General features: G+C 71.6%; 3 protein-coding genes across 4 annotated transcripts; all 3 read right to left on the bottom strand.

The window, feature by feature from the left end:
- Nucleotides 1-441: 441 nt before the first annotated feature.
- Nucleotides 442-10,421, bottom strand: LOC142051015 (acetylcholine receptor subunit beta-like; the record flags this gene model as incomplete). Its single annotated transcript, XM_075080232.1, is given in 11 exon segments — nucleotides 442-510; nucleotides 1,447-1,470; nucleotides 1,472-1,531; nucleotides 1,533-1,672; nucleotides 2,436-2,617; nucleotides 3,196-3,356; nucleotides 5,306-5,414; nucleotides 7,493-7,602; nucleotides 7,941-7,985; nucleotides 9,365-9,527; nucleotides 10,192-10,421. Coding segments are annotated over 11 exon segments (1,293 nt in total), but the record flags the coding sequence as incomplete, so codon positions are not given.
- Nucleotides 10,422-10,713: 292 nt separating this feature from the next.
- LOC142051016 (fibroblast growth factor 11-like) lies at nucleotides 10,714-15,187 on the bottom strand. The gene is given in 7 exon segments (XM_075080233.1): nucleotides 10,714-11,219; nucleotides 12,182-12,380; nucleotides 12,854-12,957; nucleotides 13,763-13,873; nucleotides 14,201-14,303; nucleotides 14,305-14,349; nucleotides 14,351-15,187. Coding segments are annotated over 7 exon segments (684 nt in total). The 5' UTR covers nucleotides 14,402-15,187; the 3' UTR covers nucleotides 10,714-11,148.
- A 2,675-nt stretch (nucleotides 15,188-17,862) lies between these two features.
- On the bottom strand, nucleotides 17,863-26,957 carry NLGN2 (neuroligin 2). Of its 2 annotated transcripts, XM_075080230.1 has the most exons (6): nucleotides 26,384-26,957; nucleotides 24,938-24,994; nucleotides 23,628-23,777; nucleotides 21,763-21,948; nucleotides 20,314-21,103; nucleotides 17,863-19,157 (listed from the first exon to the last, which is right to left on the bottom strand). In XM_075080230.1, the coding sequence occupies exons 1-6, from the start codon at nucleotides 26,892-26,894 to the stop codon at nucleotides 18,314-18,316; spliced, it is 2,538 nt and encodes an 845-aa protein (XP_074936331.1). In that variant the 5' UTR covers nucleotides 26,895-26,957; the 3' UTR covers nucleotides 17,863-18,313. The 2 variants fall into 2 exon arrangements, with proteins under 2 accessions (XP_074936331.1, XP_074936332.1); XM_075080231.1 differs by lacking the exon at nucleotides 24,938-24,994.
- Nucleotides 26,958-26,963: the final 6 nt, after the last annotated feature.

Here is a 26,963-nt window from a genome sequence, read left to right as displayed (position 1 = left end):
GGGGCTGCTGGGCCTTGCACGGGAGAGTGTTGCATGGGGCGTTGCACGGGGGGCTCACGTGGGGGCCACAGGGCTTGCACAAGGGCTGCACAAGGCTTGCACAGGGACCACGAGGACCACGGGGCTTGCACGGGGACTCTTGGGTTGGCATGGGGGGGTGTTGCACAGGGCTTGCACAAGGACTGCGGGAGTTGCACGAGGGGTGCACAAGTTACTGCGGGGGGGGGGTCACAGGAAGAATGCATGAGGACTGTGGGGGTTGCACGGGGTCGCACGAGGACTGTGGGGGTTGCACGAGGACTGTGGGGGTTGCACGAGGACTGGGAGGTGTTGCACGAGGCATGCACGACAACCGTGGGAGTCGCACGAGGATCGCACGAGGGCTTCGGGGGTCGCACGAGGACTGGGGGGGGGTTGCACGAGGGTCACGAGAGGCCTCACCTCCTGGTGCCGCTGCTGCTCCCGCAGGTGCCGGGCGATGAAGGCGACGGCGGCCGCTGCCGCGCGCAGCTCGGGGGGCGGGGGGGGGGCCGGGGGGCGCGGGGGGGGCGCGGGGGGGGCGGCGCCGGGGGGGGGCCGCCGCAGGAAGTACTCGTCCCCGCCGCGGGGGGGCGCCCCCGGGGGGCGGGGGGGGGGCGGGGGGCGCTGGGCCGCGGGGGGGCGCAGCCCCAGGAGGGGGGGGGAGGCGCTGCAGGAGGAGCTGCGGGGGAGGGGGGAAGGGGGGGGTGAGGGGGGGGGCAGATCCCCTCCCCCACCCCCTGCGTGGGGGGTGGGTACCCCTCCCCCCCCTCGGGGACCAAGACACCCGGGAGAGGGGGGACCCAAATATGGGGGGGGGGGGCACCCCCAAATATGGAGGGGGGGACCCAGGCACCCAGGACAGGGGGTCCCCAGGTGTTTGGGCACCCATCGAGGGGCCCCAGGCGTCTGGGGGGGGGGGGCCAGGCGGGACCTGGGCATTGGGGGGGCACGTGGGTACCCGTGACGGGGGTCCCCAGGTGATGGAGCACCCATCGCAGGGTCCTGGGCGTCGGGGGGGCACCTGGGTGTCCGGGGGGGGAGGGATCAGGGGGTCCCAGGCATTGGGGAGGGGGGAGCAGGGGGGTCCCCAGGGGTCTGTGGGGGAGATATGGGGGGTCCCAAGGGTTGGGGGGGGAGACCACGGGGGTCCCAGGTGTCCGGGGGGGGGGGGGATCAGGAGGGTCCCAGGGGTCGGGGCGGGGGGAGAAGGGGTGTCCCAGGGATTGGGGGGGTCCCGGGTGTCCAGGGGGGTCCCGGGGGTGGGCAGGGGTCTCACCGCGCGGGCCCAGGGGTCATGGCGTGGGTGGCGGGCGAGCCAGGGTGCAGGTTGAGGACACCCACCGGGGGGTCCCGGGGGTCCGGGGGGGTCCGGGAGGGATGGGGGGGTGCGGGGGGGGTCCCGGGGGGGGCGGGCGGGGGTCTCACCGCGCGGGCCCAGGGCGGCATGGCCGTGGGTGGCGGGCGAGCGGTGGTGCAGGTTGAGGACGCCGACGCTGAGGATGACGCAGAGCCGTGAGCAGCACGAGGGTCCCCGTCAGGTAGCGCCCGATGAGCGGCACCGCCAGCGACGTGGCCGGCACTTTGTCCGCCAGCAGCAGCAGGAACACGGTCAGCGTCAGCAGCGCGAACAGCGACAGCGTCATCTTCTCCCCTGCGCCGGCACCGCAGCCCCCTCGTGCCAGGCCCTCGTGCAAAGGCCACCCCCACCCCTGGAAAACGCCCCAGGTGGCCCCGTGCAACGACACCCCCAACACACACACCCCCAGCAACGCCCTCCCCCAAACAACCCCGGACAAAAGCCCGTGCAAGATCCTCGTGCAAACGCCACCGCTGCCCCCGTGCGAGCCCCCGTGCAAAGCCCCCGCGCAAAACACCTGCGCAAAGGCCTTGTGCAAACGCCCCAGGCGCCCCCGTGCAGACAGAGGTACCCAAGCGCGACGCCCCCCCTGTGCAAATCCCTTGTGCAAATGCCCCGGGTATCCCCACGCAAATCCCTCGTGCAAACACCCCGTGCGAATGGCCCCACATGTGCCCCTTCACCCACCCACCCCCCGTGCAAACCCCTCATGTGGCACCTGTGCACACATGCACACCCCCCCCCGCCCCGTGCAAAATCCTTGTGCAAACGTCCCAGGTAACCTCGTGCAACCCCCTCCCCACTGTGCAAATCCCTCGTGCAAAACACCCGCGCAAAGTACTTGTGCAAACGCCACAGATGTCCCTGTGCAAACCCGCCGGGATGATTGGTCCCTGCGCAAAGCTCTCGTGCAAACCCCTCGTGCAAAGCCCCCGGACGATCGATCCCCGTGCAAATCCCCCGTGCAAGTCCCACCTCCGCCCAGCGAGCACGGCTTTCCCGTGCACCCTCGCCCCGCCCCCGTGCGAGCCCCCGTGCGAGCCCCCGTGCGCCGCACCGGCGTCGGGGGGCAGGTAGAAGACGACGACGGCCAGCAGCGTGATGAGCACGCAGGGCACGAGGACGTTCACGATGTAGAAGAGAGGCTTCCGGCGGATCACGAGGTAGAAGGTGACATCCTCGTGCGAGGGGCTGGCGTGGTGGCGGCCGAGCGGTGGCACAGCTCCCACTGCCCGTTCTCTGCGCGGCACGGCCCGCCCTTGCACGAGGACTCGTGCAAAAACACGCCCACCCACCCCCCGTGCTATGCCCTTGGCCTTGTGCAACAACCCCCCCCCCGTGTGACTTCGCGGCCTCGTGCAAAGTCCCCATGTGACACCACCACCCTCGTGCAAAGCCCCCATGCACCCCCCAAATCGTTGTGCAAAGGCCCCGTGCACCCCCTAATCCTCATGCAAAGCCCCTGTTGGACCCCCTCCTCGTGCAAAGCCGCATGGGACCCCCCAATCCTCGTGCAAAGGCCCCATGCACCCCCTCACCCTTGTGTAAAGCCCCGTAGGACCCCCCCCTCCTCGTGCAAAGGCCCCGTGCACCCCCTGATCCTTGTGCAAAGCTCCTGTGGGCCCCCCACCTTCATGTAAAGCCCCATAGGACCCCCAACACTTGTGCAAAGCTGCCATGCACCACCTGATCCTTGTGAAAAGCCACGTAGGACCCCCCCAATCCTCGTGCAAAGGCCCCGTGCACCCCCTGGTCCTCGTGCAACCCCCCGTGCACCCCCGGCTCGCCGTGCCAAGCCCCGGCCGGCCGCGGCTCACCCTGGAAGCCGGGGGGCAGCACAGCCTGGGCGCCCCCCGCCGCCGGCCCCCCCGGCCCCGGCGCCCCCCCCCGCCAGGCGCAGCCCCAGCTCGGCGGGGCCGTACGAGCCCGAGCGGAACACGAGGGAGCAGTTCTGCCAGTCGAAGGGGAAGTGCGAGACCTGGGGGCGCGGGGGGGTCACGGCGCCCCCGAACCCCCCCGCGGCCCCCCAAACCCTCACCGGCCCCCCGAACCCTCACCGGCCCCCCAAACCTCCCCGCGGCCCCCCAAACCCTCACCGGCCCCCCAAACCCCCCCGCAGCCCCCCAAACCCTCACCGGCCCCCCCAAACCCCCCCGCGGCCCCCCGAACCCTCACCGGCCCCCAAACCCTCACCGACCCCCCAAACCCCCCCGCGGCCCCCCAAACCCTCACCAACCCCCCAAACCCCCCCGCGGCCCCCCGAACCCTCACCGGCCCCCCAAACCCTCACCGGGCCCCCAAACCCTCACCGGCCTCCCGAACCCTCACCGACCCCCCAAACCCCCCCGCGGCCCCCCAAACCCTCACCGACCCCCCAAACCCCCCCGCGGGGCCCCCCGAACCCTCACCGGCCCCCCAAACCCTCACCGGGCCCCCAAACCCTCACCGGCCTCCCGAACCCTCACCGACCCCCAAACCCCCCGCGGCCCCCCCGAACCCTCACCGACCCCCCAAACCCCCCCGCGGCCCCCCAAACCCTCACCGGCCTCCCGAACCCTCACCGGCCCCCCAAACCCCCCCGCGGCCCCCCGAACCCTCACCGGCCCCCAAACCCTCACCGACCCCCAAACCCCCCCGCGGCCCCCCGAACCCTCACCGGCCTCCCGAACCCTCACCGGCCCCCAAACCCTCACCGACCCCCCAAACCTCCCTGCGGCCCCCCAAACCCTCACCGGCCCCCAAACCCTCACCGACCCCCCAAACCTCCCTGCGGCCCCCCAAACCCTCACCGACCCCCCAAACCTCCCTGCGGCCCCCCAAACCCTCACCGGCCCCCAAACCCTCACCGACCCCCAAACCTCCCTGCGGCCCCCCAAACCCTCACCGGGCCCCCAAACCCTCACCGGCCCCCCAAACCCTCACCGACCCCCCAAACCTCCCCGCGGGCCCCCCAAACCCTCACCGGCCCCCCAAACCCCCCCGCGGCCCCCCGAACCCTCACCGGCCTCCCGAACCCTCACCGGCCCCCCAAACCCTCACCGGGCCCCCCAAACCCTCACCGACCCCCCAAACCCCCCCGCGGCCCCCCAAACCCTCACCGGCCTCCCGAACCCTCACCGGCCCCCCAAACCCCCCCGCGGCCCCCCGAACCCTCACCGGCCCCCAAACCCTCACCGGGCCCCCAAACCCTCACCGGCCTCCCGAACCCTCACCAACCCCCCAAACCCCCCCGCGGCCCCCCGAACCCTCACCGGCCCCCCAAACCCTCACCCGACCCCCCAACCCTCACCGACCCCCCAAACCTCCCCGCGGCCCCCAAACCCTCACCGGCCCCCCCAAACCCTCACCGACCCCCCAACCCTCACCGACCCCCCAAACCTCCCTGCGGCCCCCCAAACCCTCACCGGCCCCCCAAACCCTCACCGGCCCCCAAACACTCACCGGGCCCCCAAACCCTCACCGGCCTCCCGAACCCTCACCGACCCCCAAACCCCCCCGCGGCCCCCGAACCCTCACCGGCCCCCCAAACCCTCACCGACCCCCCAACCCTCACCGACCCCCCAAACCTCCCTGCGGCCCCCCAAACCCTCACCGGCCCCCCAAACCCTCACCGGCCCCCAAACACTCACCGGGCCCCCAAACCCTCACCGGCCTCCCGAACCCTCACCAACCCCCCAAACCCCCCCGCGGCCCCCCCAAACCCTCACCGACCCCCCAAACCCCCCCACGGCCCCCCAAACCCTCACGGACACCCCCAAACCCTCCACGGCCCCCCAAACCCTCACGGACACCCCCAAACCCCCCGCAGCCCCCCAAACCCTCACGGACACCCCCAGTCCCCAGGGAGCCCCCCAGGGAGCCCCCCAGGACATCCCCAGGTCCCTCCATGACCCCCCCCGCCCCCCGGCCCCCCCGGCCCCCCCTCACCCGGATGGGGCAGCGGCTGCGGTAGAGCGCCGGGGGCCGCCAGCGCACGGAGCCGTCGGGGGTGACGATGGCCCGGACCCCCAGGGACACCCCGAACTCCCCGTCGTTACTGGGGGGACACGAGGCCTCGGCACCCCCCGACCCCCCGGACACCCCCAACCGCCCCCCGGCACCTCCCAACCCCCCCCCCGGACACCCCCAACCCCCCCGGTACCTCCAACCCCCCCCCGGACACCCCCAACCCCCCCCGGTACCTCCCAACCCCCCCCCGGCCCCCCCCAACCGCCCCCCGGCACCTCCCAACCCCCCCCCGGCCCCCCCCAACCCCCCCCGGCACCTCCCAACCCCCCCCCGGACACCCCCAACCCCCCCCGGCACCTCCCAACCCCCCCCCGGACACCCCCAAACCCCCCCCCGGCACCTCCCAACCCCCCCCCGGACACCCCCAACCCCCCCCCGGCACCTCCCAACCCCCCCCCGGACACCCCCAACCCCCCCCGGCACCTCCCAACCCCACCCGGACACCCCCAACCCCCCCCGGCACCTCCCAACCCCCCCCCGGACACCCCCAACCCCCCCCCGGACACCCCAACCCCCCCCCGGCACCTCCCAAACCCCCCCCCGGACACCCCCAACCCCCCCCCGGACACCCCCAACCGCCCCCCGGCACCTCCCAACCCCCCCCCGGACACCCCCAAACCCCCCCCGGCACCTCCCAACCCCCCCCCGGACACCCCCAACCCCCCCCGGCACCTCCCAACCCCCCCCCGGACACCCCCAACCCCCCCCCGGCACCTCCCAACCCCCCCCCGGACACCCCCCAAACCCCCCCCGGCACCTCCCAACCCCCCCCGGACACCCCCAACCCCCCCCCGGCACCTCCCAACCCCACCCGGACACCCCCAACCCCCCCCGGCACCTCCCAACCCCCCCCGGACACCCCCAACCCCCCCCGGCCCCCCCCAACCCCCCCCCGGCACCTCCCAACCCCCCCCCGGACACCCCCAACCCCCCCCGGCACCTCCCAACCCCCCCCGGACACCCCCAAACCCCCCCCGGCACCTCCCAAGCCCCCCCCCGGACACCCCCAACCCCCCCCCGGACACCCCCAACCGCCCCCCGGCACCTCCCAACCCCCCCCCCGGACACCCCCAACCCCCCCCCGGACACCCCCAAACCCCCCCCGGACACCCCCAACCCCCCCCGGCACCTCCCAACCCCCCCGGACACCCCCAAACCCCCCCCGGCACCTCCCAACCCCCCCCCGGACACCCCCAAACCCCCCCCGGCACCTCCCAACCCCCCCCCGGACACCCCCAACCCCCCCCGGTACCTCCCAACCCCCCCCCGGACACCCCCAACCCCCCCCCGGACACCCCCAACCGCCCCCCGGCACCTCCCAACCCCCCCCCGGACACCCCCAACCCCCCCCCGGACACCCCAACCCCCCCCCGGCACCTCCCAACCCCCCCCCGGACACCCCCAAACCCCCCCCGGCACCTCCCAACCCCCCCCGGACACCCCCAACCGCCCCCTGGCACCTCCCAACCCCACCCGGACACCCCCAACCCCCCCCGGCACCTCCCAACCCCCCCCCCGGACACCCCCAACCCACCCCGGCACCTCCCAACCCCCCCCCGGACACCCCCAACCCCCCCCCGGCACCTCCCAACCCCCCCCCCGGCCCCCCCCAACCCCCCCCCGGCCCCCTCCCAACCCCCCCCCGGACACCCCCAACCCACCCCCGGCACCTCCCAACCCCACCCCGGACACCCCCAACCCCCCCCGGACACCCCCAACCCCCCCCCGGCCCCCCCCAACCCCCCCCCGGCACCTCCCAACCCCCCCCCGGACACCCCCAACCCCCCCCGGCACCTCCCAACCCCACCCCGGACACCCCCAACCCCCCCCGGCACCTCCCAACCCCCCCCGGACACCCCCAAACCCCCCCCGGCACCTCCCAACCCCCCCCGGACACCCCCAAACCACCCCCGGCACCTCCCAACCCCCCCCGGACACCCCCAAACCCCCCCCGGACACCCCAGGGACCCCAACCCACCCCTGGGCCCCCCTAGGACCCCTTCACCCCCCCCCAACCCCCTCCCCAAGTCTCCAGGACCCTCCAGGTACCCCAAACACCCCCCGGGTGCCACCCAAAGCCCCCCCCGAGCCCCCCCCCCCACTGACTTGTTCTCCAGCCCCACGTCGGGCAGCCAGAGGCGCTGGGCCGGCACCCGCAGCACCCCCAGCCCCCCGTGAGCGCGGGGGTCCCACTGCAGCCGGGGGTCCCGCCAGCTCTGGGGGGGGGGGGCAGGCGAGTGGGGAACCCCCCTGCACCCCCCGGGACCACCCAGCACCCCCCACAATGCCCCTCTGCCCCAGAGCCCCCCCAAGCCCCTCAGACCCCCAGACACCCCCTCCGACTCCCTGGGGACCCTCAGGACCCCCTGGAGCCCCCCAACCCCCCTGGGGACCCCCAGACACCCCCTCCAACTCCCTGGGGACCCTCAGGACCCCCTGGAGCCCCCCCAACCCCCCTGGGGACCCCCAAGACACCCCCTCCAACTCCCTGGGGACCCTCGGGACCCCCTGGAGCCCCCCCCAACCCCCCCGCCCCCCTGGAACCCCCCCATACCAGGTCAAGGTAGACCTTGGTGGTCAGCTCCTCGTGCTTCTCATCCTGGGGGGGGCGCGGGGGGGACCCTCAGGACCCCACACATGGGGACCCCCCCGTACCCTCACATGGCCCCTGGGACCCCCCCACACCCCACATACTCTACCATGTCCCCATAACCCCCCGACGACCCCAGTGCCCCCATAGGACCCCCCTCATGCCCCCCAATACCCTCCAACGCCCCCCCGTGCTCCCCCGACCCCATGACCCCTGTGACCCCATGCCCCCTTAACCCCATGACCCCGCGTGACCCCCCTGTGACCCCCGTGACCCCCGTGACCCTGTACCAGGCTGAGAAGCTGTGTGAGCTCCAGCCCCCCCATAACCCTGTGACCCCCCCCGTGACCCCCATAACCCCGTGACCCCCCATGACCCCTCGTGGCTCTGTGCCCCCCCGTGCCCCCCCCGTACCAGGCTGACGAGCTGCGCCAGCTCCAGCCCCCCCAGCCCCCCGTGACCCCCCAGCCCCCCGTGCTCCCCCGTGACCCGTGCCCCCCCGTGCCCCCCCATGACCCCGTGCCCCCCCGTGCCCCCCCCGTACCAGGCTGACGAGCTGCGCCAGCTCCAGCCCCCCCAGCCCCCCGTGACCCCCCAGCCCCCCGTGCCCCCCCGTGAACCCCGTGCCCCCCCGTGCCCCTCCATGACCCCGTGCCCCCCCGTGCCCCCCCCGTACCAGGCTGACGAGCTGCGCCAGCTCCAGCCCCCCCAGCCCCCCGTGACCCCCCAGCCCCCCGTGCCCCCCCGTGACCCCGTGCCTCCCCGTGCCCCCCCATGACCCCGTGCCCCCCCGTGCCCCCCCCGTACCAGGCTGACGAGCTGCGCCAGCTCCAGCCCCCCCAGCCCCCCGTGACCCCCCAGCCCCCCGTGCCCCCCCGTGACCCCGTGCCCCCCCGTGCCCCCCCGTGACCCCGTGCCCCCCCCGTGCCCCCCCATGACCCCGTGCCCCCCCGTGCCCCCCCGTACCAGGCTGACGAGCTGCGCCAGCTCCAGCCCCCCCAGCCCCCCGTGACCCCCCAGCCCCCCGTGCCCCCCCGTGACCCCGTGCCCCCCCGTGCCCCCCCATGACCCCGTGCCCCCCCGTGCCCCCCCGTACCAGGCTGACGAGCTGCGCCAGCTCCAGCCCCCCCAGCCCCCCGTGACCCCCCAGCCCCCCGTGCCCCCCCGTGACCCCGTGCCCCCCCGTGCCCCCCCGTGACCCCGTGCCCCCCCCGTGCCCCCCCATGACCCCGTGCCCCCCCGTGCCCCCCCCGTACCAGGCTGACGAGCTGCGCCAGCTCCAGCCCCCCCAGCCCCCCCGTGACCCCCCAGCCCCCCGTGCCCCCCCGTGACCCCGTGCCCCCCCGTGCCCCCCCATGACCCCGTGCCCCCCCGTGCCCCCCCCGTACCAGGCTGACGAGCTGCGCCAGCTCCAGCCCCACCCGCACCAGGACGCGGCCGCCGGGTCCCGCCGCCGCCGGTCGCACCCCGGGCCGGTACCGGGCCAGCAGCGCGTGCAGCAGCCGCTCCCCGGGGGGGGGCTCGGGGGGGGCCCCGCCGCCCCTCCCGCCGCTGCACCCGCCCAGCGTCACCCACCGGCACCGGGGGGCACCCACGGGGGGACCCACGGGGGGAGGGGGGACCCAAGGGGGGAGGGTCACCCACGGGGGGGGGGGGACACCCACGGGAGGGGACACCCACGGGGGGAGGGGGACCCAAGGGGGGGGGACACACCCGGGGGGGGGGCATTCAAGGGGGGGGTATCAGTGGGGGAGCCAAGGGGGGGCACACCCAAAAGGGGGGGGGACCCAAAATGGGGGGGGGGGGGGCTCATGGAGGGGGAGGCACGGGGGGGGCACCGGGGGGGGACACAGCCAAGGGGGGGCACCCAGGGGTTGGGGGGGCCAAAGGGGGGGGACACCAAAGAGGGGGGAGACCCACGGGGGGCACACGCAGGGGTGGGAGGGGGGAACCCAAAGGGGGGGGCACCCAAAGGGGGGGGGCTCACGGGCGGGGGGACACCCAAGGGGGGCACCCGGGGGGGAACCCAGGAGTTCGGGGGGGGACCCCAAGGGTGGGGGTTGGCAGTCCCAAGCAGGGGGGTCCCAGCGGGGGCACACCCAAGGGGGCGGGGCCGGGAGTTCGGGGGTGACCCCAAAGGGGGGGACCCCCAAGGGTGGGGGTCCCGGGGCGGAGGGGGTGTCACCCGGGGGGGTCCGGCGGGGGGGGTTCGTACCGCGGGTGCAGAGGAAGAGGAGGAGGAGGAGGAAGGTGGCGGTGGGGGCTCCGTGGGGCGCCATGGCCGCGAGTCCCGGCCCGGGGGGGGGCGGGGGGGAACAGCTGGGGGGGGGAGGGGCGCCGCCACCTGCTCCGGATGTGGGGGAGGGACGGGGCAACACCTCCCCCTCCCCAATTCGGTGCTTCCCTCCACCGCCCCTCCCCCCCCGAGCTACCCCATTCCCCCATCCCGGACCCCCAGAAGTGTCCCCCCGCCCCACAAGTCCCCCCCAGACCCTGATATCTGCCCCCCCCGGAACCCCATAACAGCCCCAGTCCCCCCAGCCCCATAAGTCCCCTCCCAGACCCCCACATCTGCCCCCCCAACCCCATACCTACCCCACCGGACCCCCCCATAGGCCACCCCCAGCCCCATAAGTGCCCCCCCAGCCCCCCACATCTGCCCCCCCAGCCCCATAACTGCCCCCCCAGGCCCCACATCTGCCCCTCCAGCCCCACAAGTGCCCCCCCCCGACACTGCTCCGGTACAAAGTGGTGGTTTATTAAGGGGGCGGGGCCCGGCCGCCAGGGGGGCTGTCAATCATGCGGGTGGGGGCGTGGCCCGCGAGAAGGGGCGGTGCCTTATTGCTCTCGGTGCGCGCGAGGGGGCGGGGCTTGCACAGTGTAGGGGTCGTAGAAAAGGCCGCGGGAGGAGGCGGGGCCAGCCGGAAAGGGGCGGGGCCAGCCGGAAGGGGGCGGGGTTTGTGAGGCGCGTGGGGGGGGCTCGTGCCCTCACGTGCCCTGGGGGGGGGAGGGGCCCCCCCCGGGGTGTCAGTGCAGGGGGGGCCGGGAGGTGGGGGTGGGGGTTGTGTTTGCGGAGGTCACAGGTCAGAGGTCACAGGTTCAGGGTCGAAGGTTACATGTTCGGGTCAGAGGTCACAGGTCGGGGTCAGAGGTCACAGGTCGGGGTCAGAGGTCACGTGGCCTCGGTGGGGGTCCCCGGGGGCTCCTCCACTTCGTGCAGGGACGGCTCCCGGTACAGCGCCACTGGGGGGGGGGAGGTGAGACCCTCGTGCGAGGGGAAACACCCCCCCATTGTGCAAGGGAACCGCCCCCCCGTGCAAGGGAACACCCCCCCCTTGTGGGAGGGACCCTGTGCTCATCTGAGCCCCCCCATCCCTTGTGCAAGGCCCCCACGCACCCCCATGTGTCCCTGTGCAAGCCCCGTGCAAGATCCCGCCCCCCAACAAGCCCCCCAGCCCTCGTGCAAGCCCCACATCCCTCGTACAAGCCCCCCATGCCCCGTGCAAGCCCCACATCCCCATGTGAGCCCCACATCCCTTGTGCAAGACCCACATCCCTTGTTCAAGCCCCCCCATCCCTGTGCAAGCCCCCTGTCCCTATGCAAGCACTCCCGTCCCCATGTGAGCCCCCCTCCTCGTGCAAGACCCCCATCCCCATGCGAGCCCCCCGTCCCTGCGTGATCCCCTCATCCCTGAGCGAGACCCCCGTCCCCGCACGAGGCCCCCATCCCTGTGCGAGCCCCCATCCCCATGTGACCCCCGTCCCCGTGCAACCCTATCCCCATGTGAGCCCCCCCATCCCCGAGCGATCCCCCCACCCCCGAGCGATCCCCCCATCCCTGAGCGATCCCCCCGTCCCTGAACGATCCCCCCGTCCCCATGTGAGCCCCCCATCCCCGAGCGATCCCCCCATCCCCGAGCGATCCCCCCATCCCCGAGCGATCCCCCCGTCCCTGAACGATCCCCCCGTCCCCATGTGAGCCCCCCGTCCCTGAGTGAGTCCCCCATCCCCGAGCAATCCCCCCATCCCTGAGCGATCCCCCCGTCCCCATGTGAGCCCCCCATCCCCGAATGATCCCCCATCCCTGAGCGAGCCCCCCATCCCCGTGTGAGCCCCCCGTCCCCGCGCCAGCCCCCCGTCCCCGTGCGACCCCCCGTCCCCACGCGACCCCCCCATCCCCGCGCCAGCCCCCCGGCGCCCCTCACCCTCCAGCAGCTGGGGCAGGAAGTGCGCGGCCGCCTTGTCCTTGCGCACGCGGTGCCCGGCCATGGGGCGGCCGTGGCGGTCGAGGCCGAGGTACCAGGCGCGCCCCGAGCGCCGCTGCCGATAGAGCGCCGAGGCGTAGAGCACGTGGTAGTTCTCGAAGACGCACTCCTTGAAGCGGCACTCGGCCGTGAAGTGCACCTGGGGGGCGGGGGGATGTGGGGCCCCAATGCCCGGGACCCATCGGGACGGGAGATGTGGGTCCCCAATGCCCGGGACCCCTCGGGATGGGAGATGTGGGTCCCCAATGCCCGGGACCCCTTGGGGCGGGGGATGTGGGACCCCAATGCCCAGGACCCCAGGCAGATGTGGGTCCCAGGGGGGACTGTGAGCCTTGGGGGGGGCTGTGGGTCCCAGGGTGGGGGGGTTGGGGGCTGTGGGTCCCTGTGGGGACATGGGGTGTGGGCCATGGGGCAGGGTGTCCATGGGGTGGGGCCATGGGGCAGGTGTTTGTGGGCGGGGCCATGGGGCGGGGCATGGGGCTGGTGTCTGTGAGGCAGGGCCGCAGGGCGGGGCTGTGGGGCGGGGCCGCGGGGTGGGGCTGTGGGGCGGGGCGTGGGGGCAGGGCATCCATGGGGCGGGGCCACGGGGCGGGGCTGTGGGGCGTTACTCACGGAGGCATAGACGAGGCCGGCCCCGTTCATGGCCACGTAGCGCCCGGCGCCGGCGCCCTGGATGGCCACGACGCGCAGCCCCACCGGGATCAGGTTGAACAGCGCTGGGGGAGGGGCGGGGCTGCCACGCCCGGACGCGGGGGCCTGCCCCGCCCTGCCCCCACTGCGCCCCCCTCCAGCCTCCCGGTGCTCCCCTGCACCCCCCAGCACCACCCTGCAGCCCCCAGGGCCCTCCTCCCCCCCACTTCCCCTCCCCCCGCCCCTCAGACCCCGCCCCTCGTGCCCCGACCCATGCCCCACCCATCCACCCTGCCCCCAGACCCCACCCACTCAGACTCCGCCCCCATTCACTGCCTGGCCCTGCCCCCCATTACCCCACCCCTGAGCCCCCACCCTCTGGCCCCTCCCCTGCCTGGCCCCGCCTCCCCCCACCCTACACCTAAGCCCATCCCCTACCCAGGCCACGCCCCCTTCGACCCCACCCCTCAGGCCACGCCCCCTCAAGCTCCGCCCCAGCCCCTCCTCTGCTCACTGCACAGCCCCGCCTCCCCTTTCCCCACCCCTGTGACCCCACCGGGACCTCACCCCCTCAGACCCCGCCCCCCCGAGGCCCCGTCCCGGCCCCGCCCCTCCCAGGCCCCTCCCCTCCCCCAGGCCCCGCCCCTCCCCGGCCCCGCCCCCGCTCACTGCCCGGCCCCGCCTCCTCCTGCGTGCCATCCAGCCGCCCGTCGGGCCCCGCCCCTGCCCGGCCCCGCCCCTCCCCAGGCCCCGCCCCTCCCCGGCCCCGCCCCCGCTCACTGCCCGGCCCCGCCTCCTCCCGCGTGCCGTCCAGCCGCCCGTCGGGCCCCGCCCCTGCCCGGCCCCGCCCCTCCCCAGGCCCCGCCCCTCCCCGGCCCCGCCCCCGCTCACTGCCCGGCCCCGCCTCCTCCCGCGTGCCGTCCAGCCGCCCGTCGGGGCCCATGTGCAGGAAGTGCCCGTGGCCGCAGCGCAGCCGCGCCAGCGCCCCCCGCAGCTGCGGCTCTGTGGGGAGGGGGCGTCAGGGACCCCCCCCCACCGCCCAGTGCCCCCCAGCCCCCCTCCAGCCCCCCACTCACCCCCCGGTTCCCCCATCTCCCCCTCCATCCCCCCCACTCCCAGTGCCCCCATCCCCCCCCACCCCCCCCGTGCTTCCCACAGACCCCCACGACCCCCCCACAAACCCCTCCAGACCCCCCCATGCCCCATTCCCCCCCCCCCCCCCCTCCCACCATAACCTCCCCAACCCCCCCCAATCCCCACACCCCGTCCCGGCCCTCCCTGCCCCCCAGCCCCCCTCCCCGGGACTCCCCCCTCTCCGCCCCCCCTCACCGGGCGGCCCCTCCCCCCCCGCGCGCCGCCGCCGGCCGCAGCCCCGGACTTTGGCGACGAGGCCGCGCAGCTGCTGCTGGCAGAGGGAGGGGGGGCGGGGGGGGGGCGCCGGGGGGGCGGGGCGGGCCGGCCGCGCGGGGGGGGGGGCACCTCCCGGCCCCCCCGGCGCTGCCGGATCAGCGAGCTGGCCAGGGCCGCCATGGGCGCGGGGGCACGGGGGGGTCACGGGGGGTCACGGGGGGTCTCACGGGTCACGGGAAGGGTCACACAAGCCTTGCACGAGGGGGCACTGGGGGGGTCGCACGAGGGGTTACACGAGGGGTCACACGAGGGTCGCAGGGGGTCGCACCAGGGTCACAGGAGGGTCACGGGGGGTCGCACGGCCCTCGCACGAGGGGTCGCACGAGGGGAAGGGTCACACGGGGAGGGTTTCACGAGGCGTCGTGCAAAGGAGTCACACGAGGGGTCGCACGAGGTGTCACAGGTCGTGTGGGCTGAGTCACGGGGGGACTCGCACGAGGGGTCACGTGAGGGGTCGCAGGACGCAGGGGGAGGGGTCACAGGGGGGTCTCACACGGGGAGGTCACACGACGGGGCACGTGAGGATGTCACGGGGGTGGGGGTGGGGCCGCGCACGAGGGGTCACGGAGGGGGGGGGGGGGGGCTGCTGCACGAGGATCACGTGCCTCGCACGAGGATGGGGGTTGGGTCTCGGAGTGGGGGAGGGGTGGGGTTCACGCGCCCGGCGCGGGGGGGGTCACATGCAGCAGCCGGGGGTCCCGCCCCGCCCCCCCCCCGCGCCCCGCCCCCCCCAGCGGCTCCGCGCGGCCCCCGCGGGGGGAGGGGATGAGGGTGGGGGTGGGGGTGGGGGAGGGGTGCCCGGACGCCTGGGTCCCCCCGCGGGTGGGGGAGGGGAGGGGGAGGGGAGCCGCCCGCCGCGTCCCGCCGAGAGGGGGAGGTGCGCGGGGGGAGGGGCGGGGCGGGCCCCGGCGCATGCGCGGGAGCGGCGCAGGCGCGCGGCGGGGAGGGAGGGAGCGGCCGAGGCCCCGCCCCCCGCCCCAGTGACGTTGAGAGGCTCCGCCCCCCGCCCCAGTGACGCACCGAGGCCCCGCCCCCCGCCCCAGTGACGCGCAGAGGCTCCGCCCCCCGCCCAGGTGACCCCCAGTGACCCCCAGTAGCTCCCAGTGACCCCCAGTGACCCCAGTGACTCCAGGTGACCCCCAGTGACCCCCAGTGACCCCCAGTAGCTCCCAGTGACCCCCAGTGACCCCAGTGTCTCCAGGTGACCCCCAGTGACCCCAGTAGCTCCCGGTGACCCCCAGTGACCCCCAGTGACCCCCAGTGACCCCAGTGACCCCAGTAGCTCCCGGTGACCCCCAGTGACCCCCAGTGACCCCCAGTAGCTCCCAGTGACCCCCAGTGACTCCAGGTGACTCCCAGTGACCCCCAGTGACTCCTAGTGACCCCAGTGACCCCAGTGACTCCCAGTGACCCCCAGTGACCCACAGTGACCCACAGTGACCCACAGTGACTCCCAGTGACCCCCAGTAGCTCCCAGTGACCCCCAGTGACCCCAGTGACCCCCAGTAGCTCCCAGTGACCCCCAGTGACTCCTAGTGACCCCCAGTGACCCCCGTGACTCCCAGTGACCCCCAGTAGCTCCCAGTGACCCCAGTGACCCCCAGTAGCTCCCAGTGACCCCCAGTGACTCCAGGTGACTCCCAGTGACCCCAGTGACCCCCAGTAGCTCCCAGTGACCCCCAGTGACCCCAGTGACCCCAGTAGCTCCCAGTGACCCCCAGTAGCTCCCAGTGACCCCAGTGACTCCCAGTGGTTCCCAGTGACCCCCAGTAGCTCCCAGTGACTCCCAGTGACCCCCAGTAGCTCCCAGTGACCCCCAGTGACCCCAGTGACCCCAGTAGCTCCCAGTGACCCGCAGTAGCTCCCAGTGACCCCAGTGACCCCAGTAGCTCCCAGTGACCCCAGTAGCTCCCAGTGACCCCCAGTAGCTCCCAGTGACCCCAGTGACCCCAGTAGCTCCCAGTGACCCCCAGTAGCTCCCAGTGACCCCAGTGACCCCAGTAGCTCCCAGTGACCCCCAGTAGCTCCCAGTGACTCCCAGTGACCCCAGTAGCTCCCAGTGACCCCCAGTGACTCCCAGTGACCCCCAGTAGTTCCCAGTGACCCCCAGTGACCCCCAGTGACCCCAGTGACCCCCAGTAGCTCCCAGTGACCCCCAGTGACCCCAGTGACCCCAGTAGCTCCCAGTGACTCCCAGTAGCTCCCAGTGACCCCCAGTAGCTCCCAGTGACCCCCAGTGACCCCCAGTGACCCCCAGCACAGACCCCTACACCCCACTTCACCCCCAGCCCCATCCCAGTGCCCTCCCAGTACATCCCAGTTCACCCCCAGTGCTCCACCCCCCCGCCCCCTCCCTGACGCAGCCAATGGGATCGCGGTGCTCCCCGGGGGCGGGGCCAGCACGCCCGTTCCCATGGTAACGCTGCCCCTCCCTGGCGCCCCCTGGCGGCCGGGCGAGGCCCCTCCCCCACCCCCAATTATTTTTGACCTGAATTCGCGAGATTTTGGCGCAAAAAAAACCGCAGCCGGGGGGGGGAGGGGTTGGGTTGTTTTTTTTGTTTTTTTTTTTGTATTTTTTTTCTCCTCTTTTTTATCTTTTTTTTTTCTTAAAAACGCCCCCGGGGCCGCCCCTCCCCCCCGAGGCCCCGCCCTCCCGAGGCCCCGCCCCCCGCCCCTCCCCCCCCCCCCGCGGCCCCTCGGGAATAAAAATAGATGCTCTTGGGGTTGTTGGGGGGGGGGGGGAGGGGCTGCGGGCGCCATGGCGACGAGCGGGACGGGGGCGGGGGCGGGGCGGGGGGATGCGTCGCCCCGGCAACCGGTGACGTCGCCGTGGCAACCGTCACCGAGCGCTGGGTCGTCATGGCGACGGGGTGGGGGAAGGGATGGGGGGGGGGGGCCGGTTGCCATGGCAGCGGGCTGGGCGCGAGGTCAAAGGTCAAAGGTCGCGGACGGCAACGGGCCCGGTGATGTGGTCCCCGCCGGCGATGACGTCACCGCGCCCCGGCGATGACGTCACCGCGGCGGCCGCCATCTCGCGCTCTCGGGCGGCGCCGGCGGCCATCTTGGCGCGGGGGGGAGGGGCGGGGCGGGGGGAGGGGCTGGGGGGGCCCCGGGACCCCCCCCCCGAACCCCAAAACTGCTGCGTTTGGCACGATTTTCTTTGTACAGAAAGCGCGAAAGAAAGGGGGGGGGGGAGGGGAGCCAGGGCCCCCCCCACGGGCCGGGGGGGGCAAGGGGGGGGGGCACACACGGGGGGGCAGCGCCCCTCCCCCTCCCCCACCCCCACCCCCTGCTGGGCCTCGTTTTTGCCCGTTTTCACAGGTTTTTGACTCATTTGCTGCCGCCGGGTCGGGAACATGCAACAGTGACGGGGGGGGGGCCGGGGGGGCGCCCCCAAATTGCCCCACCCCGGGGGGGGAACCCCCCCCCCAGGGGTCTTGGGCTTCCCCACCCCCACCCCCAGAATGCGGGTGATGGGGAGACCCCTCCCCACCCCCTGCGGGGGACCCTGGCGTCCTGGGGGGGGGCCTTGGGGGGTCCCACGGCCTTCAGTGGACCCAGGGGTCCAGGGGGGTGGGGGTCTCATGTCCCCCTCCCCCAACGCCCCCCCCACAATGTGTCTTTAGGGGACCCAGGCATCCGGGTCGGGGGGGGGGGCTGTTTCCCATGCGTCTTGGGGGGGGTCCCCATGCGTCCGGGACAGGATGGGGGGAGGGGGGCTCGGGGGGGGGGGTCCCCATGCGTCTTCAGCATCCCCACGCGTCCATGGGGGGAGGGGATATTTGGGGGGGGGGTCCCCATTACCTCTTCAGCAGACCCGGGCATCCGGGTGGGGACACGAGCAGGTTGGGGGTGGGGGGGTCTCACCCCACACACCCACGGGGGGGACACCCCCCACCCAAGGTGTCCGGGCGGCCCCCCCCACCCCCCACCCCCTTCCCCATGGTGGGGGGGGGAGGGGGTTTCCTCTGCTTGGGGGCGGGGAGAGGGGACGGGACCCCGGTGTCCGGGTGGGGGTGGGGCTGAGCCCGACTATACGCGGGTGGTGGAGTGGGGGTGGGGCAGGGTGCTGTTGTGGCCGGGGGGGAAGGGGGGCCCGAAGGGGTGCAGGGTGGGCAACCCCCCCGGCACCATGGTGATGGTGTTGGGTGTCATGAGCGGGACGTCCTCGGGGGCTCGCCGCAAGGCCAGGGTGTAGTCCGGGGGTCCGGCGGGGGGGCGCAGGGCGGCTTCGGGGGGGTCCCCACCCCCCCCCACCCCCACCCCCCTCTCGGGGTGCTTCAGCTGCAGCGAGACCAACTCCTCCTCCGCCCCCCCGTGACCCAAGAGATCATTGGGGGCCCCCCGGGTTGGGGGGGGGCTGAGGCGCCGGGGGCCCCCCCGTCCCTCGGGGGGGCGCTTGTCCCGCTTGTAGTAGAGGGCGGCGAAGGCCAGGATGTTGAGGAAGAGGAGGGAGGCCCCCACCGCCACGGTGACGCTCAGCTCGGTGGAGTAGTCCCGCGAGTCCCCGGGGAAGGGGGCGAAGCGCCGGCGACCCCCCCCGTCGGGTTCCTCCTCTTCCTCGAGGGGCGGCGGGGAAGGAGCGGGGGGCCGCCGGGTGGCGGGCGGCCGGCGAGGGGGTCCGGCGCCGGCGGGGGGGGGCAGGCGGGTGGTGGTGGAGGCGTGGGGGAGCTGGTGGAGGTTGTGGAGGTGGGGGACGAGCTCCAGCCAGAAGGCCACCTTGTTGGCCCGGTAGTGGTCGCGGACGCGGGGCTTGAGGCCGATGTGGAGGTAGCGCTTGTCCTTCCCGTCGAAGCGGGTCCACACGACCTCCTCGAAGCGGTTGGGCTTCGTGTGGATGAACTTGGTGTCCTGCGGCACCGGCTGGTTGGGGTCCCTGCGCGGGGGGGAGGGGCGGGGAGGGTGGTGAGGCCCGGCGGGAGCTTCATCCGCCCACCCCGCAACTGCCCGTCTGTTCATCCATCCATCCTGCTGTCCACCCACCCACCCACCCACCAATCCAACCAACCACTCAACAAACAGCCCAGCCACCCATCAATCCAACCACCCAACCAACCACCCACTCAATGAACCAACCACCCACCTGTCAATCCAACCACCCAACCATCCATCGGTCCAACCACCCACTCAACGAACAACCCAACCAACCACCCAATGAACCACCCAACCACCAAACCATCCGTCAATCCACCCACCCACCCAACAACTCAACCGAACAACCATCCATCAACCCAACTACCCAACCAACTGCCCAACCAACCAACCACCCGTCAATCCAACCCCCCAACCAACAAACCATCCATCCATGCAACTACCCAACCACTCAACAACCCACCCAACCGCCCACTCAACAAATGACCCAACCAACCACCCAACCACTCAACCAACCAACCAACCATCAATCCAACCACCCACTCAACCAACCACCCAGTGAACCACCCACCCACCCAACAACTCAACCAAACAACCATCCATCAATCCAACTACCCAACCAACAAACCATCTGTCAATCGAACCACCCACGCAACCACTCAACCACCCACCCAACAAACCACCCAACCACCCGGCCACTCAACCAACCGCCCACCCAACCATCCATCCACCCAAGCACCCACTCAACCAACAAACCATCCATCAATGCAACTACCCAACCGCTCAACAACCCACCCACCAACTATCCATCAGTCCACCCACCCACCCACCCACCCACCCACGCACCCAGACGTCCCCGTTTCCATCCACCCCCTTGTCCCCATCCCCCACGTCCCCCTGCACCCCCATGTCCGCGTCCTCCGTGTCCTTGTTCCCCTTGATGTGGGGGGATGTGGGGATGGAGTCTCACCAGGATGTGGGGACATGGGGATGGAGTCCCACCAGGATGTGGGGACATGGGGATGGAGTCCCACCAGGGTGCGGGGACGTGGGGGGACGTGGGGACGGGGTCCCACCAGGGTGCGGGGCCATGCCGCCGTCCCCCTACCCCCACCATGACCCCGTTCCCCGCGTCCCCGCCTCCCAGCGTCCCCACCCACCCGGTCTTGGCGAAGTTGGTCCAGTAGGTCATCACGACGGCGCTGAGCATCACGTCGTTCTTGGAGAAGTTGCAGGGGAAGAGGTCGGTGGCGCCCACCATGGGGACCCCGAAGACGTAGGGGATCTCGTCCCCGTGGGCCGCGTCCGCCCACTCGGGCCGCGCGTCCGTCTGGCAGTGGTGGTAGAAGGTGTAGAAGTAGACGGGCGACTGGTACTCGGCGTGGAGCTTGGCCGTGGCCACCGCCGGGGCCACCCACTGGTGGTCGGTGAAGAGGGCCAGCAGCGTCTTACGCCTCATCTCCCCGTTGTCCCGGTCGGCCCAATCCGTGTACATGAACTTGATGGTCTCCCGGAGGATGTCCTTCCCCTCGGGGTAACCGTAGAGGTTGTCCACGAAGTTGGAGACGGTGAAGTCGAAGTAGGAGGCGGAGATGCCGTCCTCGCTCTCCAGCGAGTCCTCCACGAACTTCAGCCCCTCGCCCTGGTTGACGCCGATGAGGATGTCGTAGTTGAGGAACTCGCCCTGTTGCATCAGGATCTCGGGGTCGTCGGGCACCACGTCGCCGTCCACCACCGGCCCGAAGGCCACGTGGTAGCGGGCGGGTTGGACGTCCTGGTCCACCAAGGCGCGGAAGGGTTGACGTCGCAGACACTCCACCGCCGCCCCCGTGTCCGCCCGTTCGCAGCCCACCTTGGCCGCCAGCAGCCGCGTGTACTTCAGCGGCTGGTAGTTCACCGACCAGCTGGAGATGGCCGTGCCGCTCTGCGCGATGGCCTTCTGGAAGAGACCTGTGGGACCCGGGCGTCAGCCGGGCGGGGGGACGTGGGGACGGGGTCCCACCCAGGCCACAGGGATGTGGGTCGGGGTCCCACCAGGCTCTACGGCCATGAGGATGTGGGGATGGGGTCCCACCAGGCTGTACAGCCACGAGGACATGGGGATGGGGTCCCACCAGGCTCTACAGCCATGGGGAGGTCAGTCAGGGTCCCACCAGGCTCTACGGCCATGAGGATGTGGGGATGGGGTCCCACCAGGCTGTACGGCCACAGGGATGTAGGGATGGGGTCCCACCAGGCTCTACAGACATGGGGACGTCGGTCAGGGTCCCACCAGGCTCTATGGCCACAGGGACCGTTGGTCGGGGTCCCACCACGCTCTACGGCCACAGGGATGTAGGGATGGGGTCCCACCACGCTCTACAGCCATGGAGACATGGGGACGGGGTCCCACAAGGCTCTACGGCCACGGGGATGAGGAGACGGGGTCCCACCAGGCTCTATGGCCACAGGGACCGTTGGTCGGGGTCCCACCAGGCTCTACGGCCACGGAGACGTGGGGACGGGGTCCCACCAGAGGTTTCAGGGGTTTCCAGGAGGGATTTGGGGTCCACGGGGTGATTTAGGTCCCCAAGGTGGTGTGGAGGGTCCCCAGGAAGGGTGGAAGGTACCTTCAGAGTGGTGGGAGAGGATGAGGAGGCTGACGCAGGCGGCGCCGGCGCCGGAGCCGAAGATGGTGATGCGCTGGGGGTCACCCCCAAAGTGCCCCACATTCTCGTTGAGCCACCGCAGCGCCTGGATCTGGTCCAGGAGCCCGTAGTTGCCCTTGGCCGCCTGGTCCCCCGTGCTCAGGAAGCCTGCGGTGACACGGGGACGCGTGGGGACGCGCGGGGACGCGGCCTCCCCCATGGACCCACTCGTCAAGGCAGAAGCCCGTGGTGTCCCCATGTCCTCAAGGGGGATCCCCATAGTGTCCCCAAGGAGGTTCTCCAGGGTGTCCCCATGTCCCCACGCCCAACCCACATCCCTAAGGAGCTTCTCCAGGGTGTCTCCATGTCCCCAAGGAGGTTCTCCAGGGTGTCCCCATGTCCCCACGCCCAACCCACATCCCTAAGGAGCTTCTCCAGGGTGTCTCCATGTCCCCAAGGAGGTTCTCCAGGGTGTCCCCATGTCCCCACGCCCAACCCACATCCCTAAGGAGCTTCTCCGGGGTGACCCTTTGTCCCCACGCCCAACCCACATCCCCGAGGAGCTTCTCCAGGGTGTCCCCATGTCCCCACGCCCAACCCACGTCCCTGAGGAGCTTCTCCAGGGTGTCTCCATGTCCCCAAGGAGGTTCTCCAGGGTGTCCCCATGTCCCCACGCCCAACCCACGTCCCTAAGGAGCTTCTCCGGGGTGACCCTTTGTCCCCACGCCCAACCCACATCCCCGAGGAGCTTCTCCAGGGTGTCCCCATGTCCCCACGCCCAACCCACGTCCCTGAGGAGCTTCTCCAGGGTGTCTCCATGTCCCCAAGGAGGTTCTCCAGGGTGTCCCCATGTCCCCACGCCCAACCCACGTCCCTAAGGAGCTTCTCTGGGGTGACCCTTTGTCCCCACGCCCAACCCACGTCCCCAAGGAGCTTCTCCGGGGTGTCCCCATGTCCCCAAGGAGGTTCTCCAGGGTGTCCCCATGTCCCCACGCCCAACCCACGTCCCCAAGGAGCTTCTCCGGGGTGTCCCCATGTCCCCAAGGAGGTTCTCCAGGGTGTCCCCATGTCCCCACGCCCAACCCACGTCCCCAAGGAGCTTCTCCAGGGTGTCCCCATGTCCCCAAGGAGGTTCTCCAGGGTGTCCCCATGTCCCCACGCCCAACCCACGTCCCTGAGGAGCTTCTCCAGGGTGTCTCCATGTCCCCAAGGAGGTTCTCCAGGGTGTCCCCATGTCCCCACGCCCAACCCACGTCCCTAAGGAGCTTCTCTGGGGTGACCCTTTGTCCCCACGCCCAACCCACGTCCCCAAGGAGCTTCTCCGGGGTGTCCCCATGTCCCCAAGGAGGTTCTCCAGGGTGTCCCCATGTCCCCACGCCCAACCCACGTCCCCAAGGAGCTTCTCCGGGGTGTCCCCATGTCCCCAAGGAGGTTCTCCAGGGTGTCCCCATGTCCCCACGCCCAACCCACGTCCCCAAGGAGCTTCTCCAGGGTGTCCCCATGTCCCCAAGGAGGTTCTCCAGGGTGTCCCCATGTCCCCACGCCCAACCCACGTCCCTGAGGAGCTTCTCCAGGGTGTCTCCATGTCCCCAAGGAGGTTCTCCAGGGTGTCCCCATGTCCCCACGCCCAACCCACGTCCCTAAGGAGCTTCTCTGGGGTGACCCTTTGTCCCCACGCCCAACCCACGTCCCCAAGGAGCTTCTCCGGGGTGTCCCCATGTCCCCAAGGAGGTTCTCCAGGTGTCCCCGGCCCCCGAGGAGGCTCCCCAGGGTGTCCCCGGGCCCCGAGGAGGCTCCCCAGGGTGTCCCCGGCCCAAGCCGCCCCCCCGCGGCGCCCCCCCCCGTACCGAGCACGCCCAGGCGGTAGTTCATGGTGACGACGATGACGTTGCCGTAGGCCGCCAACACGCTGCCGTCGAACATGTTCCCCGTCCCCTCCATGTAGGAGCCGCCGTGGAGGAAGAGCATCACCGGCTTCTTCCCGCTGTCCCGGATGTCTGGGGGGGGGGTGGGGGGGGGTGTCGCGTGGGGGGCGGGTCAGGGGCACCCCCCACGTCTGGGGACACCCTGGGGACATCCCGGGGACACCCTTGGCACTGTGGGGACACCCCCACCCCCACCATTGCTGGGACCCCCCATTGGGGATGACCCACCCCCCCCCCCCCCATCGCTGGGGACGCCCATTGGGGACCCCCCCCATCACTGGGGCCCCCCCCTCCCCCATTGCTGGGGCCCCCCACTGGGGATGACCCCCCCCATCACTGGGGATGCCCCCCATTGCTGGGGACCCCCATTGGGGACCCTCTTGGGGACACCCAAAGCACCAGGGACACCCCCCCCCCCCCGGGACCCCCGTGTCCCCCCCCACTGCTTTGGGGGGGGGGGGGGGCGTGTCAGAGGTGACAGCCGGGGTCAGAGGTCACAGGCTGGAGCTTTGGGGGGGGGGGGGGGGGGTGAGGTCAGGAGTTGGGGGGTCGCTGGGGGGGGGAGTCCCCCCCCCGGCTGTTTCTATGGCAACGTGCCCCCCCCATCCCTTAGTTTCTAGGTCACCTCCGTCGCCGTGGCAACGGGGCCTCATTAACGCTGCTTTAACGATGATGAGCCGGGGGGGGGGCGGAGACCCCGGCATCTGGGGTGGGAGGGGGGGACACGGGGGCGGGGGGGACCAGGGGGGACCCCAGCGTCCGGGATGGGGGGGGGGGGGAGGGGGGCGGGGACGGGCGTGTCCAAAAAAAAAAACCACACAAAAAAAACCCAAAAAAACCAAAAACCACCAAAAAAACCACCAAAACACCAAAAAAACCCCAAAAAATAATCACCCCCAAACCCCCCGAAAAGAAGCAAAACCAGCAAAAACAACCAAAAAAACCCCCAAAACACACCAAAAAAAGAGAAAAAGAACCAAAAGAGGCAGCCAAAAAGGGGGGGCGACCCCCCCCCCCAAAAGCATGGGGAGGGGAGGGGGGGGGACCCGCGGCCCCGGGAAGAAAGAAAGAAAAGGGGGAGGGGGGGGGGGAGGGGGAGGGGTGGGGGGGGAGAAGGGGGAGGGAAAAAACCCCAAAAACCCCTAAAGAACCAATTTAAAAAAAAAAAAAAAAAAAAAAAAGAAGAAAAAGAAAAATTTGCCCAAAACCGGAGGAACATGCACCAAAACTACCTGCGTCCGGGGGGGGGCCGCCGGCCGCGCCGTCCTCGCGCTTTTTCGCGAGCAAACTGGACCAAGGGAAGAAAAGGAGGAAAAATTTGGGGGGGGGGGGGCCAAAAGGAGCGAAAATGGGGGCGGGGGGGGGGAGGGGCGGCGGGGGGGGGCGGGGGAAAAGGCAAAAATTAAGAAAAAAAAAAAAAAAAGGCACCAAAAACACCCCCCCAGACACCAAAAAAGCACGTTCCCGCCCCAAAATGGGGGGGGGGGGGGGGAGGGCAGGGGAAAAAACGGGACACCCCCCCCCCTCCCCCCCCCACGCGGGCGGGGGCCCGGTAAAATGGGGCAAGAACCGGGGGTGGGGCGGGGGGTGGGGGAGGGGCCCAAAAATGGGGCCCGGGGTGGGGGGTGGTGGAAGGAGGGACGGACGGACGGACGGAGGGATGGGCGGAGGGCGGCGGGATGGACGGACGGACATTGGACGGACAGATGGACATCGGGACGGACAGATGGACATCAGGATGCCAGATGGACGTTGGATGGACGTAAGGGATGGATGTTGGGACGGACAGATGGACATCAGGATGTCGGGATGGACAGACAGACGTTGGATGGACGTTGGGATGGACATTGGGACGGACAGATGGACATTGGGGATGAACGTTGGATGCTCGGATGGACGGAGGATGAGGGGATGGACAGACGGGACATTGGGATGGACGTACGTACGTTGGGACGGACATTGGGACAGACAGATGGACATTGGACGGACGGATGGACGTCAGGATGGGCGGATGATGGAGGAATGGACGTTGGGATGGACGTCGGGATGGACGGACGGACGTTGGGACGGACAGATGGACATCGGGTGGTGGAGGATGAAGGAATGGACATTGGGATGGACAGACGGACATTGGGATGGATGGACAGATGTCGGGACAGACATTGGGACGGACAGATGGACATCGGGTGGGTGGAGGATGGAGGGATGGACGTCAGGATGGACAGACGGACGTTGGGGTGGATGTTGGGATGGACGGACGGACGTTGGGATGGACGTACGTACGCTGGGACAGACATTGGGACAGGACAGATGGCATTGGGACGGACGGACGGATGTCAGGATGGGCGGATGATGGAGGAATGGACGATGGGATGGACAGACAGACATTGGATGGACGTTGGGACGGACATACGGATGTTGGGATGGACGTTGGACACCGGGATGGACGGAGGACGTCGGGACAGACGGACGTTGGGGCGGGTGAAGGATGATGGGCATGGGAGACAGCGGGATGGACGGACAGCGGGACGGGGGAAGGACAGACGGACGTCGGGGCGGGTGGAGGCGGAGGGATGGACGGGGGAAGGACAGACGGACGTCGGGGTGGGTGGAGGCGGAGGGATGGACGGAGGATGGACAGACGGACGTCAGGGTGGGTGTATGGCGGACGTACGTACGTCGGGATGGGCGCCGGGACGGACATACGGACGTTGGGATGGACGTTGGACGCCGGGATGGACGGAGGGTGGAGGGACGGACGGACGGACGTCGGGGCGGGTGAAGGATGGTGGGCGTCGGGATGGGCATTGGGATGGACAGACGGACGTCGGGGTGGGCGGAGGACAGATGGCCGCGGAGGCGGAGGGCGGACAGACGGACGCAGGGGCGGGGGGGGTGGGGGAGGGGCTGACGGGGCGGCTCCAGCACCGGGACCCCGGGAGGAGCCCGCGGGGGGGGGGGGAGGGGCCGGGCGGGGGCCCCCGGCGTCCGGCCGTGGGGGGGAGGGGGGGGGGCGTCCGTCCCCTCCCCCACCTCGCCCCGCCCCCAGCCCCCCGATTCGCCCCCATTCGGGCCCAAATCCGCCCTTTTCCCCCCGATTTTGCCCGTTTCCTCCATTTTTCCCCCGGTTCGCCATCGCGGGAGGCTGCGCAGAGGCCGGGGCAGAGCCCCTCCTCCCCTCCCCACCATTTTTTGCCCAATTTTGCTGGATTTTGCCCCATTTTCTAATTTCCCCTTTTTTGGCCCAATTTTTCCCAT

Source organism: Phalacrocorax aristotelis, unplaced genomic scaffold, assembly GCF_949628215.1.
Source record: "Phalacrocorax aristotelis unplaced genomic scaffold, bGulAri2.1 scaffold_346, whole genome shotgun sequence".
NCBI classification, from domain to species: Eukaryota; Metazoa; Chordata; class Aves; order Suliformes; family Phalacrocoracidae; genus Phalacrocorax; species Phalacrocorax aristotelis.
This window is presented reverse-complemented; position numbering and strand designations above follow the sequence as displayed.